At 40.9% G+C, this 17034-nt stretch overlaps 3 protein-coding genes across 5 annotated transcripts in view; all 3 read right to left on the minus strand.

Moving 5' to 3' along the window:
• ift140 (intraflagellar transport 140 homolog (Chlamydomonas)) overlaps positions 1-646 on the minus strand; it is a 37892-nt gene extending 37246 nt beyond the window's left edge. The window contains exon 1 of the mRNA XM_079492145.1: positions 506-646. The gene's annotated coding sequence lies outside the window, so the exon portion shown is untranslated. The remainder of the gene's footprint in view (positions 1-505) is intronic.
• A 405-nt stretch (positions 647-1051) lies between these two features.
• Positions 1052-10438, minus strand: telo2 (TEL2, telomere maintenance 2, homolog). Of its 3 annotated transcripts, none has more exons than XM_079492709.1 (21): positions 10273-10438; positions 9048-9411; positions 8567-8844; positions 8385-8453; positions 8071-8218; positions 7680-7782; positions 7526-7594; positions 6946-7087; positions 6460-6599; positions 6170-6264; positions 5970-6083; positions 5619-5707; positions 5259-5350; positions 4784-4900; positions 4040-4111; positions 3671-3841; positions 3399-3490; positions 3172-3271; positions 2928-2992; positions 2604-2719; positions 1052-2023 (listed from the first exon to the last, which is right to left on the minus strand). In XM_079492709.1, the coding sequence occupies exons 2-21, from the start codon at positions 9386-9388 to the stop codon at positions 1905-1907; spliced, it is 2532 nt and encodes an 843-aa protein (XP_079348835.1). In that variant the 5' UTR covers positions 9389-9411; positions 10273-10438; the 3' UTR covers positions 1052-1904. The 3 variants fall into 3 exon arrangements, 2 of the variants coding, with proteins under 2 accessions (XP_079348835.1, XP_079348834.1); XM_079492708.1 differs by lacking the exon at positions 10273-10438 and adding an exon at positions 10123-10233; XR_013788804.1 differs by lacking the exons at positions 1052-2023; positions 2604-2719; positions 10273-10438 and adding an exon at positions 10123-10233 and having other exon boundaries at positions 2955-2992; positions 3676-3841.
• Positions 10439-11878: 1440 nt separating this feature from the next.
• On the minus strand, positions 11879-15035 carry LOC306915037 (uncharacterized protein; the record flags this gene model as incomplete). The annotated part of the gene is made up of 7 exons (XM_079492283.1): positions 11879-12035; positions 12926-13003; positions 13239-13313; positions 13629-13770; positions 14010-14275; positions 14755-14859; positions 15000-15035. 6 exons carry the CDS (start codon positions 15033-15035, stop codon positions 12950-12952), a joined length of 678 nt encoding a protein of 225 aa, XP_079348409.1. The 3' UTR covers positions 11879-12035; positions 12926-12949.
• Positions 15036-17034: the final 1999 nt, after the last annotated feature.

Consider the following 17034-nt stretch of genomic DNA (forward strand, 5'->3'; position numbering starts at 1 on the left):
AGGCTACAGTAATGAAAGGTGCACCTTTTAAATGTTTATCAAATGGCTTATGAATTGCAGTTAGAAAAACAAAATAAATAGGTTTTAAGGAAGATGGAACTCATTTTATTTTATATTCTTTATTTACTTTGAGATCGACTTGCAGTAGGCTACTGTCTGGTAAAGAGAACGTTTTTTGTTTTGTTTTCTTGTGTCTCATACTGTGTGTCATGTGGTCTGCCTTTGATATAAAGACAATATTAGCTTCATAGCTAATTATACAAATTAGTAGCCAGCAAGTATGTTAGATTGTTTTACTGACTAAATGCATGGATATAGTTTACTTGAACTCTGTGCCAGTTCGGAGCATTCGCTATTAGTTAGGCTAATGATGATAAGCAACTAGCAAACGCTAATCCACTGATGTTTGGAGGGCCCTTCTACAGAGTACAATTAGCATTCCTTGCTAGCCAGCTATGCCATATAACGAAAACGAAGCATTCCTTGCGTCTAATGGTTCAATTACCTGAGGACCTCCTTCACGGGTGTCGTGTTATGTGTTAGATGTTAAAAAAGAGAATACAAAATGAACTGCAAAATTGCTAAATCCTACTTTGCGTTGTCAAGCCTCCCTTGTGAGCAAAAAGCGTCTCTGCTAGTTACCCCTGACAACTGATCTGGAGGAGGAGCTACGGAAAAGTCCGAGGAGGGGGGGGGGGAGCCGAAGATGTTCAACTCTGTTCACAAACCGACAATGGTTCAACAGAAGGCAAAAAGGAAATAGATGTTAATGTTTAATTGCAAACTAAAGCCCCATTGTGTATGATCCAAGTGTTTATCTTTTGGTAAATTAAATTGACAAACTCTTGGAAAGCTTTCCTACAGCTAAAATAGGCAAGGAGATGACAATGTTTGACATTAGATTTGGTTTCCCCACCAATTTGAGAAATGAAGTAGCCTACTGATGCCTCTCTTATTAAAGTAAATTAATAATGTACTTACTGGCAACAAAGTCTACAACTACTTGTGACTTGCATGTTGGTAAGAAGAAAAACATACAAGTGAGCCAGCCTATCTTCAAAAATATTTTATTGTTCAATAACGGACAGACATTACCCAATGTTCCAGTTATATCACCTGGGATGAGCAACATTTGTATTGTGTGTGTTCACAGGATGTCCTTTGTAAACAAACGACTACAGTGTAGAGATTTTCCCGTACAGGAAATGGTGAAAAAAAATAAGAAAAAAAGGACATCCTCCATACATTTACTTTAAGAATAACCACATCCTCTTGAAATGTTTCATCTGATAGATGTGGGTTACATTACATCATGACGTGTGTACACAATACACATGTTTAACCCAAACACCTACACACATTTACATTTACATGAGAAAATGCAAACACAAAAACCTGCTCAGGCATGAACCAAGATACAGACAGACTCACACGAACGTGTACACATGTCGCCCCCCCCTTCTGGTTGGTCACATGTTCCAGGATATGAATGATATGAATTGAGTGGGCCAGCACCTGCGGCCAGCAGCTCTTAAAGCTGAAAGGACATCCTTCAGTGCCAGGATCATGTCCATCCGGCTGGCCCCTCTGCCACTTAACGTCCGGTGGGGTTGGGACGGGGTGGCATACTCCAGTCCCTGGGTTCCATGACCATGGCTGCTGTAGTGTCCACTAGTCAAACTGAATCTGCCCTGCATTTATGAGACTTATCTCTCGTGCATTTATTTATGCATTTCCCCACTGAATACATTTGTCCTTTATACTCATCACTACTGCATGCCCAGTGCTTATGGATTTAGAGGTTTATGCTGCAGGCCCAGTGCTTGTGGGTCTAGGTGTTTAAGTTCATCATGTCATGACTGCAGGCCCAGTGCTTGTGGGTCTAGGTGTTTAAGTTCATCATGTCATGACTGCAGGCCCAGTGCTTGTGGATCTAGCTGTGTCTTTAGGCTCTTATCAAGCAGTACCAGGCTCTGCACAGCCAAGTTCCTGCAGTCTCCATCAGTATCCCCTTCAGCCACATCTGTGAAGTATACAACAAAGACAAGTTGACTGGCAGCACTCTTCACTGTTCATCCATAGATATGTACACGTAAATAACATCACACAATGTTGTACTATTGCCTAGTCAAACAATGCCATTTTTATCCTTGGAGACGGTAAAACCTTTTTTTTTTATGATGATCAGCCAATCACGTCACGGATAGACTGTATAGTACCGGACATCCTGGATCCTCATCCATTTCCCAGCAATGGTCTCCCCAGCTGTGCATGGCTGTGGGCTGTCTGTGTGTGTGTGTGTGTGTGTGTGTGTGTGTGTGTGTGTGTGTGTGACGCACAAAGTGCAGGTGCAACCTCAGGCCTAGGTCCATTTAAAGATATGTATAACCGTGGTTGTATATTATTTTCCTTACAGGGAATAAACAGGGGATATCACCCTATACTCCGATTTAAGCACAAAATTAAACTGTTCCTTCTTATTAGTGATAGTCCCATGATGTGAGGTTTTTAGCTATGAAACATAGATTCTATATAGACTTGTTTAAAACAGTAGGGCGGAATAGTTGCCCGTTTATAATATCATTTCACCACCACGTTGTTACCTGCCAGCCAAGATCTTGTCTCAAACAGCTGATCGCTGAGCTGCATCAGCAGATGTTGACTGGGCATGCTCAGAAATACGGAGCAGACAGCGAACAGGACGCCCCGTCTCACAACCCTGTGACAAATTTTATAGATTAGTCTGAACTGAGTTGGCAAAAAGTACAGTACTCTAACTACTGATTAGTATGATGTTATATTCATGTATGTTCATTCATTCATGCTTTGTTAACGTGTCCATTATTCAAGGATGATTATTATCAACTTTAATCCAACAACAACAACACACACACTCACACACACACACACACATGCACCAAACGTACTGGTCAGCATGGAAGCGCACCGTCCACACAAAGTCCAAAAGGGCACGACCCATCTGAGTGGCTACCTGTAAGTAAACAGGACAAATTAACGTGTCTTGTCCACACAGTATATCCAGTCACAGACCCATGGTTTTATGAAATCAGGAGGGGCTTTATGCAACAGGGCTCCTTCCAATAAGAGATGTTGTATCTCAACCGGAATTATCAGAGTAAATAAATGTCTAATAAAAAACTTGAGGCCTACCGGTGCGTTGACAGCTAGATGCATAAGGAGGCCCAAGGTGTGGATCAGCCTCCCCAGTACTAGGTGGTCACTGCCTAGCAGGTCAAAGGTCACCTGAGGCCTTGCAGAGAAGTATAACATTTCAGTGATGGACCACTGGTGCTTTAGAATGATCCACATTACAAAACAAATCATGATGAAAATACGTGAGGGACAGGTATTTATATATTTGTCTAAAAGACACTCACCTGTCATGATCTTTGAGCAGAGGAAAGAAGAAGTGGCCAGCAACGGGTGCGTAACGGTTTGGGGTGACCGTGGCTGGAGGACATGCGACACCCTGTGGTGAAAAGACAGAATTACTCAAGTTCTTGTCAGTAAGCATTCTCTCAAATACTATTAATGTATAGTCTGGCCAAAGATGAATACAAAATTATAAATAAATTATAAAAAATAAAATGGCTAGCTATGAAGGACACCCAAATCTCAATTCTTATTAGGTCTATAATATATAGAGTACCTTACTAAGACGCTTTGTCTTGCTTTGAATCCGCCTTTCAACTACTTGCCGCCAATGAATAGGGTTGTCTCCGGGATATGGGTTCAGGTCGGTTATGGGGTTAATTTCCTTTGGCAGACCGCCCTTATCAGTGATTGGCTGAGAGAGCTCCTGTGCTGCCATAGCTAGGACCTGGCACAAAGAAAGAAAACCACAATTTCTATACTTACTGTGTATATATATTATATATATTAGCAATCAATAAGTCAAGTCAGTTACAATACTCCTTATGGGCTGCACGTTAGACATGATTACATTAGTGCAATTACCACTTAAACTAAAGATAGCTGGTGGCCATAAAAAGGCAGAGAAACGCCATTTTGGTCTCACCTCCAAGATGTCCAGTCGCTGCCGAAGACTGTAGTTCATGGAGTAAAACTCAGTGGTCAGATACTGAGTCACCTTTTTGGAGAAAAAACACATAATACAATTTCAGTGGTAAAATCAAGAGTAATCTTTTGATGGGCGCTAGCCTCTCCAGGGTCTGGATTTTGTAATTACATCATATTTCGTCATATGGCAGCCAAGTCTATAGATTTTTAATGACGTAAAGAACTTCACCCAATGTGACGTCATGTGGCAGCCAAGTTTTAATGTTTGAGTACAATGTTTGTTTCATGCTTATTAAATGATCTGCACTCTAATGGAGTCCATTTGGCATGTGGATCTTTATTTGATTTTGTTTAGGATGTGTATCATTTGTTTATAATTCTTTTGTCCCTTTTACCGACTTTTTTCTCTCCAATTTAGTCGTTATGCCAATTAATTCATCCCTACACACATGTTTGTTGTCACTGCTGTTGTATCCTACTGACTCACCTGTCAGTGAGGAGTCCCCACAGGGAGGCAGGAGGACGTAAAGCCTTCGTCCTACTCCTCCCGCCCAACACTCCCTGGTGACAGATGTCGGCCAGCCAGTAGGAATACGTGCAGTGATATCATCCTCGCCACCGGCTTCCCTCCCCCCAAAACAGGCCAATTGTGTTCATATACAGTACATGCTCGACAAAGCCAGCTGCACCACAGTGGATTCGAACCCACAACCAACATTTGTTTATTCTTGATTTTTCTTACAGGGACACAGTCTGTCACTGTGAGGGCCACCATTGTAGACTGTCTGATACTCAGGAAGCCAACTGTGTTGAATTTATCTTCCATGTGAAGGAGCACCTTGGTCAGCTGGACACTGATCTGAATGAAGACAGAGTTACATGAAGTGGCTAGGATGTGAGTCGTCATCTAAAATTACGGTATTCGTATTAAAGGACTTAAATCATCCAACTGTGTTGAATGATTTAAATCATTCAACTGTGTTGAATGATTTAATTGCAAACTAGCAAATCAATGACCTAATGCTTGGTTTCTATGTACAGCTGTTTGATATTGATATTGAATATGTATTGAAATGTAAATTAAATTAACATTCAGAAAAGCAAATGCCATCTGTTAATGCTCAATGAAAAGTGATAACAAATTAATTAAATTGGTATTGAATGTAATGATTTTGAAACTGACAACATATTTTTTCAGATACCAGTTGTTGACTCACCTCTTTGGTTGTGGAGATGTTTTTCCTCACCAGGCCCTCTGCAACTCTCAGACTGAGCTCCACTCGCACTGGGTCCTCAGAGGAGAGTAAGGCTGGATGGATTGACAGATAAGAGACAAGAGGGATTGGTCAAAGGTCAGAGAGTACTGTACAACGATCATGAATGTATCCCACACATCTCAGCTGAAATAGTAGAGTAGACAGTTAATTTATGAACGGAACCAAATTAATCTCAATCAACTAGTGACAAGACCATTCCTTGTGCAGTACTAATTCAACATGCATGCAATACAAAAGCAGGACATATAATGGCTACATTGTGTATATAAATAGTGTTCCATCTGATCCGACCGGCCATACCATCAAGACAGTCTCGAAGGTAGCGAGGTGGGGATGCTTGGTTCATCTCCTGATCACCAGACATGTCATATGGAGTGAGGTCATCGTCACTGGAAGGGAAAGCAACTTGGGGTTTAAAACCACATCAGTAGCCTACGTACATACAAAAAGTGTGCAATACACCGAAATTGGCATTGTTTAATTAAGATGTCATTATTGTTTTCATACTCTGTTCTTTGTTTGTTTTTACAATATTTAACTTGTTGCAGGCCCAATGTATTTCCGAGAAAATAGATAGAGGTTAAATTAATGAAAAAATAAAATATAATGAGTGTCATGTGTTGCAAAGATGATGTGACAGCTCACTGTTACCTATCCAGATCTGAGTCTGGGTGAATGTTTGCTGGCCTGGGTTCTGCTGTAGCTTTGGGTGGCAACTCTTGTGGCAGCGAAGTCAGACCGTTGGCCTGTTGATGGTTGTTTACTCTGTGGGCACCATGAAGATACAGTACATGAGTAAGGTAATTAAAGTGGTGGGGGTTGGCAGATATTTACAATGGGTCAACACTGACCCATTGACAGGCTGAGGTTCTGGCTCGGGTTCCTCTTCAACCAACTGAGTCACCATCAGCGAAAGCAGTTCCTGGGATTCCTCATCTTGTTCATACTACAAAACAGCACAAATACACATACTGGAAAAAAAAATGCATGCATAGCTATTTGTATGCAATTTTTGTGCTTTGGGTATTTCCAAAATGGCATATTTAAATCCTCAAACCATTTAAGGTCCAAGAAACCAATACAGTATAACTTTTAATCGGTTTAGTCTGTATGCACGATGATTAAACACATTAGATTCTACCTCAAATTTGAGCTTTGTGGTTCCACTAATGTCCATGCGAGAGCTTAGGCATTCTCCCACCACCATGCCCATACGTCTGATGCGCACCACACTACTGTCCAGATGACACTGCATGCCACCCAGCATGCACTGGAGGAGCTCTGAGAGCACACAAGAATGACATCGCAGGCTTGAACATTTAGAGCATAGTGATCACAGAGTTTCAGGGTCATCATGCCAACATGTTCAAGTAGGGGAAACAAACAGAGATATTCTAAAGTTGTTATTAACTCTTTACCCTTGAGAAATCGGATTAAACAACAACAATCATTGAATATTAGAGAGAAAGGCTTGCTTTATGCAGAGACTGGAGTAATACACTGTATAAGCTCAACAGTTTTCTATCATCATGGTACTGGGATCTAGCACATTTCTATGGTGATAGCATATAATGAGGTTATAATTATGATATTGAGTGAGTTGCGTCAGACGTGCTGAGCGTTGCACCTGAGCGGAGGTCCTGTAGTTCAGTGTCACTCAGCAGTCCTACACACAGCAGTAAGGCCCTGCTGACATACAGCTGTTGCTCTACAGGCGTGTGTCTCACTGCACTGGGGTTGGCCCAGGCCTGGCATAGTGACCGTAGGACCTGAATAGCAAATAAAACACAAACTTGAATGTCAAAAATGTTTCGTTGTCAAGAAAATAAATTGGTGACACTATGGGTGACACCAACCAGCTCTAACCAGCTCAGTGGCCTTGTGGTCAGAGTGTCCGCCCTGAGACAGGGAGGTCGGGGTTTGATCACCTAGTCCTAGATCACCGGCCAGGTGATGGGACCCAACACCTCCCTGCGACATACTAGCGTCATGTTCAGGGGGTGTACTTGTATATCAAGCTGTCCCACGCTAAGGAAAGAGGAGTTGGGCTTCTGCCCTATGGGCCTATTTAACTATGCTATGTTGTAATTGGGCCAAGTTAGCTTTTTTGTTAGGAAAACAATGTAAGTAACCGGTGTAAAAATGACATGTTATCGAATCATACATGTTCAATTGACGATGAAATGCCGCTAGCCTGCTGAACTCACCTGAATCAGTAGTGGCCGTCGCTCCGTGCCCGCTGCCATGTAACCCATAAGTGTTCTCAAGACCCCAGTCTGGGAGAGATAGAATGCAACTGAATGGTACAAAAGGTAATCTAGGTACAGTAAGTGTGGACAGACTAATAGTACAACATCTCACCTCATACTTGTATTGCAGCAGCAGCATTTTATGAGTGATGACAAACTGGGCCTTTTTATTCTTCAACACCAGGTTCCCCATGATCCTGCCCAGGGCACCAGGCCTTGAAAAACAAGACAACACAAAGATTGGTATCTAGAGCAGACCAGACCGTTTTGCAAAGCTCTTTTTGTGTACTTTATGCAGTGTCATGCAAATATTATTTTGTCATTCTTTTGGCATGTTTTGATATCTTTACCAGGCATAAAAATGTTTGCAAGTTATGAAAAAAATATCCAATCTGCTATTTTTAAAACAGTTACAGTACATTTATTTCTACATTTACAGCGATAACGTGCATGTCCAAAATTGGAATGCCAGGGTGAAAGTGGGTTAACTGCTTAGTGCTTACCCCTTGACAGCCTGAACAAGCCCAGTGACCACGCTTTCCAGCCATCGCTCTGGAACGTTCTCCAGCAGCTTCCAGCAAACCCTCTGCCACACCATGTCTGACTGTGTGCAGAATGAGAGCCGAGGAGCCATCACTTCAAACACCAACTCTATAAGACAGAAAACGCATGTAGTAGCATATAATTTGCTAGTCTCTGAAAAGAAAGGCAATGACTGCACAGTAAAGGGAAAAAGTACAACACATTTAAGAACTACATGCAATTTGTCAATGTAGACTGCTGCAAGTGCTGCAAGTGCAAACTTAACTCAACTCACCACTATGTCCCTGAACACACACTTTTCCAAGTGTCTGAGCCACAAAGACCAATGAACAATCTTTTCCCTCTGTAAAAAAAGAACAGAAAAATTATAATAATCTAGATACGAGAAGAAGCATGAAATAGGAAATTATTGTGACCACTGAAAACGGGAAAAGAGCTCATCAACCATGCCCTGACCTCTGAGTGCCTGGCAGATCCTCTCTAGGGTGGTGAGGATCTCTGTAGCCAGCAGTGGATAGTACTGCTTAGGGAGAAACAGGCTCTTGTTGTTAGCATGGAGTCTGTTGGATGTGAGGTCTGGTAGAGCAACTAGGCGTCCCAGAATGATCTCTCTGAACTGTGGGGAATCCGAGGGGCCTGCCCCCTGACTGTAAGACCATAGCAAGGCAGCGATGCGACCGCTCTGGAGGAAGGCCTCAGTGATGTTGACCAGGCAGTCCAGTCCAGCACTAGGACTGCAATGGAGACATTTCCGGTGAAATGAGTGAACAGACAAATACTAAAAACGTGCAGTAAATCATTTAATGTAAATGTATTTACACATCCTCTCTATTCAGCTGTAATGACACATTACAATTAAATTGATCAAAGTATTCCATCCTATATTATAAGTTCATAACTGTTATTTCACAGCGTGTTCCTAGCAATTCTTCCATACCTTAGCATTCCTACACCCTCCATCAACACCAATAAAGACTGCTCCGGAGGACCTCGGAGGAACAAGGCGTCCCATAACTCAGTGCGCTGGGCTACCGTGAGCGCCTGGAACCAATCGGTGTGGATATTGCGGACGAGACATTGAAGTGCTTGTGTGTAGTATGTGTTAGTGAACTCTGATCGTTGAGCTGAGGTGGTTGTACTCTCTGGTCGGTCATTCAGGTAACTGCCGAGTGCCTGAAGAGCGGCCATCACTTCTCTACTGTCTGTAGAAGTCGAGAGGGTCCGGACACACTGGCCCACTGCTAGACGTACACCTGGATCTGGGCTGATGGGCTGCATTACTGAACACTCAAACCTACCAGCTTGAGACAAGAATAATGTAGCCTGTTTAATTGATTGAATACTTTATTAAGAGTTTGCAAATAGTTCAGTGGTACGGTTTTACAGTTATGCTAAAAGGACAACACAAAAAGCCTATAGGGGCTTGTTTCCATTGTGGTCCATGTGTACTGCCACTGGTATACAATTGAATTAATCAAGACTTTTAAAGACAATAATATGCAATAATATACACAAGACATCATTAACACTAGTAACAATAAACATATATTATGTGTACAGTAAACAGTTGAGGGGAGGGGGTGACATTTCTGGTGTTAAGCTAAGATGACTTTTCTATGACCAGTTAAAAATTGCAAATTGTACTGCAACTGCGAACTGTAGCTGTTGTCATCGTTTGATCGATTTGCTTTGTCAGTGTCACGTCAACTACAATGATGTCAACCATCTCTTTCTAGGAATAATAGATTTTGCACTAGCCTTGGCACAGTATCAAATTAGGAATAAGACTTATCATTTTAGCCCCTTATAGATAGCACTTTATGTAGACTTAGATAGCATTTTTATACAGACTTATAGTGTGCAGGTTATTGGCCTGCATGTTACGTAGACAGCACCAGAATTGCATTTTATGTAGTCATAGCACTTTATAGTACATATGTATAGTATAATATGCATAGTTTATATATATAGTTTCATTATATAGATACTCCACTGTTACGTTCTTAGCTTACCCATGTTTCATGATAACTACTTTTTATGTATGTGATGTATGCCATGCTTTTTTGTTATTGTTTAATGTAAATCGCTCTGAATTAAGAGCTTCTGCTAAATGCCTAAATTGTAAATTGTAATCATTCTAACGTGACGTTGTGACGTTATACCTGTTATGATGAAGAACGTTACGTTTCAGTACGAATATAAAGTTACAGAGGTGGTGTAAGTAAGATTTAAGTCGCAATAACTTTAAAATTCTCTAATTTTCTAGCGATTAAAAATATAGCCAATGCTCACGTCCTCTCCTGTAATTTGTGTGTGTGCTACCAAAATATGTCCGGGGCGGGGAGTGAAAGCTATGTCATGTGACAATGGTTCCGGATACAGTCTGTTTCCAATGTCATACTGTACATTACCAGCCAGTCTTTCTAATGTTGTCTGTATGCAATGTCAGTTTTGAGGCCAGTCACGATTTAATAATAATCCTGTATTCTTGTCCAAGTTTACCATTAGCATTCACTTTCACTTGATGATAGAATAATTTACCATATAATTAAGATACCCAGTAGTGTCCCCTGGTGGTGGATGTAGGGAATAACTACATTCGGTAGTCAGATTTACTTGCATGAAATAAAACCTGCACACATCTCATGTGTGCAGGTTCTTACTTCTTTGGGTTACTTTGGTCAAGTTAGCATGCACTTTTATGCTCACAATAAAGGCACATAATCTGTGGCTTTTGTAAAATATAATAATGTGTGTATTAAATGTACATTGAAGAGTTGAATGAATATAACTTAACATTTGTATCTATTACATTACATTTGCCTATACATTTACATTATTACGTTATATTATATTTGCCTATTATAGTGGCACCCTCATTTGGAGCCCTGATGGTCCCAGATAGGCCTACTGAAGTTGAGAACCAGTTTACTATTTTTATCTTTTGCCTCTTCCTCCTTAAAATGGCCAGCTGCGCAGCAATATATGTTTGAATGCTTCTGTTGCTTTCAGTGTAATGTACCAACCTCACACAGACATTCCTTGTATACAGTATGTTCATAGCTGCTGCCAATTAAAACAATTGGGATTCACAATGCAGGACTGGATTTTCCTCATCTGTATCATTGTGTGGACCAACAAACAGTTTGTTCACAATCTATCTCTTCCTTAGCTAAACCATCTCAACTGAATTCCTTAAATCAAAATGACAATGAGTGAATCTTTTTGCCTTCAGTTTCCTTCAATATTTACTTCAGGTGTCAAAGATGTATTGTACACTGTTGTAGCTGACACTGACATCAATCCTGAACTTCACAGTTCAGCTTCAAAGTTTCATTTGAAATTGAATTTGTAACATCTATATAGTCTAATGATTAGACTATATAGATGTTACAAATGAAATTTCAAATGAAGTGGATTAGACTCTAATCCACTAGTCTATTTCACTATCATGGGAATACGGTTACAGTTGTTTTGTACAAACCTCAAGCCTGAGTTTTAAACTAAAAGAAGAAAATAAAGACATGAAGCTTGATATGATTATCAAATAAAATATATTTATTATTATGAAATCAAACTTAAATATAACATAAAGGATGAAGCACGTTTGATGTATAACACAATATGAAACATACTTCTCAACAATCTCTTTAAAATACAAATACAAAATAACAAAAAATTAAACCATTAATGTAAGAAAAATTTGCACTATTATTTACAACTGTTACAGATTATTAAACAAAAGAGAAATAATACTCAGTGTAGCATACTATAATTTCAAAGTAACAACTATTTACAAGCATAACTATGTATACACAGAGAGAGAGAGAGAGAGAGAGAAAGAGAGAGGGGGGGAGTGATGGGTGGGATAGATTGATGTGGGAGGAGGAGAGAGTGTGTCGTCCTGCTGGGATGGATCAGGGACCTGTGTGAGAAAAAGAAGTGGTAAGTTACTTTAGGTCATTTACTTCATACATTTAATTGCAGGAAATTGCTCCTGCATTGTTGTTGTTGTTTATAATTGTTTCTTTTTTTTTTAATGTATTGCAGTTTAACCACGTGAACCCTAATAGCAGATCTACAAGCTCACAATGAGTATCGATTAGTGATGGGAGATTAATCGGCAAACACATCGGTATCGGCCGATTTTAGTTGTTTTTAGATTAATCTGCATCGGTTCGATTAATCAATCAGCCCGATTAATTAATCGTTCTGATTAATCGGCCTGTCTTTACAGATAAACAAGCCCAAAGTAACAGCTTGAACAGATCTACAAGCTCACAATATTAAATATAAAGGTATTTAAGTTAAATCTGACTTCCCTAAGCCTGCAGTGCAGATACCCTGTTAAATGCATTTTTCAGAATGGACAAAATTATTATAATTTTTGAATACAGAATTCGGTAATATCGGTTATCGGCCATAACAGCAATTAATTATATTGGATATCGATATCGGCCAAAATGTCTCATCGGCACATCCCTAGTCTCGATGCAAGGCGCTGTGAGCTTGTAGATTTGCTTTTTTGGTAAAGAAATGTAGTGTAGGGCGAAAAAGGAGGACCTAGTATGGCGGCCTGGGGCACCTTGGTCGACTAAGTATAAATGGTTTAAGTAAGTTAAAGGTTTGTTGAATGGGAGCGTAGCCTAGTTTAGCTCAACTCTTGGATGATCAAGCATCAGATCCTCTTAATAGTAAAGAACTTCTTCATACTGTAGATGGATGGATAGTCTAACTAAACTAAACAATGTATTATGATGTATTTATTAAGTGGCTAAATTCTCTATTAGTAAAGATGTACCGGTATTTACTTACTTGGCACAAGTTGGCAGTCCACCTTCATCCTTGCCTTGGTCCAGGTCTCTTGGTGCTGATGGAGGCAGAAGATTGTCTCTGCACATGGAGAAGAAACACATGTTAGTGAAAATCAACATAAATATCTTGCTAATTATAACCAAATGTACATAGTAAGTTACATCTTGCCATGTAGTTACTAATTAGTAACATAATGTATATTACGTATTACAACAATGTAAGTCACAAAATGATCTCAACATTAATTTTATAACTACAACTCAACATTTGAGTTGTATCCATTATCTTCACTCAGAACCGGAAACCAACTCACCTTCCTATGGACCACCCTGGGGGCATCGATGAGTTTGGTGCTCATCTTCCTGGGGGGGCTGTCAGCTTCGACCTCCTGTGTGAGAAAAGGTAGTGATTTGTAATGTTAGTGGATGTTAGTGGTGGTAAATGTACATGCATAACAAATCACTGGTTAATCACTTCAATTCAACTGTTCCACTGTTTCCATGTCTCTGCTTACAGTTTAACCACTGACATGAGCCCTAGTGTTTGGGGCAGAAAATAGCAGTTCTACATGCTCACAGCATGCTGTGTTGTGAACTTGTAGATCTGTTGTTTTTAGCAAAGAGATTTAGTGCAGAGGGAAATTAGGAGGGGCCAAGTATAGACCCCTAACTCCTTGTATACTATGTAGTAAAGTTGTACTCACTCTTAGGCGTTTGGCTGGTGGTGGCACTGGCATTTCACCGTGGTTTTCCTCCTGGTCTTCCTTTGAGTCCTTGGGTGGTGGTTTCCTCTTGTTTCCCTTGCTCTGAGATTGTAGTCTCTTCTGGAGGAAGGCTTGCATGCTCCTGCAAAAAGTGTGAGATGGGAATAAGGAGAGTAAGCATTAACTCAGACAATAAACAAAGTCACATAAATAGAGCGCAGGGAGAACAATGTGGTGCCTCAAAGAAACTAAGATTCAAGGTAAACAATGAACCTAGCATGTCTAAACCACATAGTATCTAAACATTTGTGGTCAAGCAAAATGAATCAATTAAAGTAACAAAACCATTAAAACCAGTGACCAAGATGTATCTATACATACTTGAACTGAGCAGATCCAGTTCCACGCTTCTTTTTGGCCACGGTGACCCTCTTCCTGGGGGTGGAGACACAGACACTTGGTGGAGGAGACACAGGGGAGTCCGTTTCCGTGTCGGAATCGTCTGTCAAACACGGAAACCAACTCACCTGTGGCTCTTTGGGTGCTTCTCCCTGTGAGGCCTTCTTCACTGGCACCCCCTTCAGTATCACCCTGGAATTCTTGGGGTCATCGATGCATTTCCAGGTCCAGTTGTCTAGGTCCAGGTCCTGTGTGAGGAAATGTAGACAATTGTAACTTGAGCAAATTTCCTTCAATAAATCTAAATGCAGGAAAGTAGTTAGTAGTGAAGTAATTCGTATTAATAATAGTGTTTTTTGTAACGTTTCTTCCTACAGACAAACTCATGGAAGCTTTCTTTATGTCTTAAATAATCTTTAAAAAATAGCCGATCTACAAGCTCACAATGCATCGCATCGGTTATTTTCCAATAGACACAGTAAAAAAATAGGGCTTATAAGTGGTTAATGCATGTTTTGAATAATAATCTACAAAGTAGTAAGTTTGAAGTTTTAAAATAATTGTAGTGGAGTTGCCTGAGAGATGTAGTGGAGTGTATAGTATAAACTATAAAGTATTGAAAAATGGACATATTCAAGAAAAGTAAACCTCAAAATTGTACTTAAATAAATAAATCAACTTAGTTACTTTAGTTTCCACCACTGGTAGTAAGGAAGGATGTACTTACTCGAAAGAGCTCAGTCCGAACCCTCTTCATTACCACCCCCACCCTGCGGTTGCTGGGGTCCTGGATCAAGGTAGAAGTCAAGGTGAAGTTGTCATCTGTAGCATCCTGTGGGAGAAAATGTAGAGATTAGTAAATTAAGCAAATTTCCTTCATTCATTGAACTGCAGGAACTAGAACGGCATTGCATTTTTTTAAACAATTGATTTGAAAATGAATTTCGGAAATGAAACATATCCAGGAGCCACTGCTCCTTCGCGTGTAAAAGGTTCAGGCATCGCCATCTAGTACGAATGCCTCTGGTCGTCTCCCTAGGGTGATGACCAGAGGCCTTGGAATGCCTGGGGAACTCCCAGGATGAAGTGGGAAGTGTTGTCCAGGAATGGGAAGTTTGGAACTCTCTGCTGGAACTGTTGACCCCTCAAAAAATAGAAGAACCATAAGAACCACCGATTTAAACAGTGAAACAGCCATATGGATTAACTCAGAGTTAACTGTAACCGTTTACATTTAGCCTCAGGTGCATAATATTTGAACCAGTGCAGTTGGCTAAATTTGTACAATATCAGAGTTATGCTGAACACTATCTGACAGCAACTGTTTGAAAGAGGCAGTAGCCAGTTGGCCTGGCTATAGGTCTAAAATTGAACTTCTTACAATTTGCAGACGGTCATATAATATGACCGTCAACAAATATGTCGACAAATATGACTCATATTTGTCCACAACGAGTGAAAGTGAAGAGTAAATATCAACATCAAACCTTGTCAACGAATGAGCGTGATTATGAATTCGAACCACTCCGAACCACTCTAGGGATAGACCGTTGCCGTTTCGTGCGTAGCATTAGCCCCGTTTCCGTTTGGAACCTCACCCACCGCGAGGTTCCAATTTCCAAACGAAACGTAGCCTCGGTCCCAGCTGGCTTACTTATCTGCGAAAAGAAAACGAACGAAACGTTCGAAGGAACGAAACGGGGCTTAACCGCTGCGGTGGGATCCATAATAACACCACACGTCAACGACATTTAGAGCAGAGCAAACAAACTAGGCTATTTACTGCTAACGTTTCGAATTAACTGTAGCGTTTTTGGCACAAACAAACCCGCCTGTAAATAATTCCCTCACTAAATAACATTATTACGATCGTTTACCGTTGACAGTGCATGATATTGTATTAATAAACACATCTACATACCATCTCCATCTTCTTCGTAACGTTCGGTTGGTGTTGAACTATGAACTTGAAGTGACTGTGACTTGAAGTAACTGTCCGCTTGTTGGGTCCTCTCAAAAAACGTCCAGTTGTTGGCAGTGTGTGAGTGAAAGTGAATGAAGAGATGCGCGGTTTGAAAATATAAACCAACGTCGTAAGTTCGGTTGGTGTTGAACTATGAACTTGAAGTGACTGTGACTTGAAGTAACTGTCCGCTTGTTGGGTCCTCTCAAAAAACGTCCAGTTGTTGGCAGTGTGTGAGTGAAAGTGAATGAAGAGATGCGCGGTTTGAAAATATAAACCAACGTCTTCTGATACACCTGTTATCCTCTTCTTTTTCGCAGTTAAGTGAGCCTGGGACCGAGGCTACCTGTTATCTGGTTGGCTGATTTCTTCCCGACAGCACGGCCCTCTGTGATTGGCCAGTCAGTCAAATCAGCAGCAGCCGGCCCCGCCCATTGTCGTGAGCCGGCGTATGACAATGTCGTTTGTTGATGTGCACGTGTGCACCTGGTGTCACCCTGGGCAAGAGGTACGCTGAAAAGACTATCAGCGGAAGTGGCGGAAGTGTTGCGTGTAAGATAACTACGTCACGCGGTGCGGCTGTGTTTACTAGTCCCCACCCAATGATCATTTCAGCGGGAATACATTTTCGGGAACACAACGCGGCGATTGGTCAAAAAACGTTAACTTCCGGGGGGGGGTTACACGGCGGAAGTCCTGCCTTAGATAGCTTATTTGTCCTAGGTTGTGACCAGGCTCTTCTTTTTCGCAGTTAAGTGAGCCTGGGACCGAGGCTAACCTGGTGTGCACCTATATATATACTCTATGGTGTGGACCTATGGTGTGCACTAACTCTATGACGTGTCACGTGAGCAGAATCAGATCTACAAGCTCACAACTTGTCGCGTCTGCCACGTCTGCAAAGCGTTGTGAATTTGTAGATCTGCACAGGACGGTTTGTTGACGGCTTGTTGACGGTTTGTCGCGACAAGTTCAATGTTTAAAACGACAAGTCACCCAAACGTCACATATAATTCAAATAAATACCTGTAGGCCCAGCTACTT

Source organism: Electrona antarctica, assembly GCF_951216825.1.
Source record: "Electrona antarctica genome assembly, chromosome: 22".
NCBI lineage: Eukaryota > Metazoa > Chordata > Actinopteri > Myctophiformes > Myctophidae > Electrona > Electrona antarctica.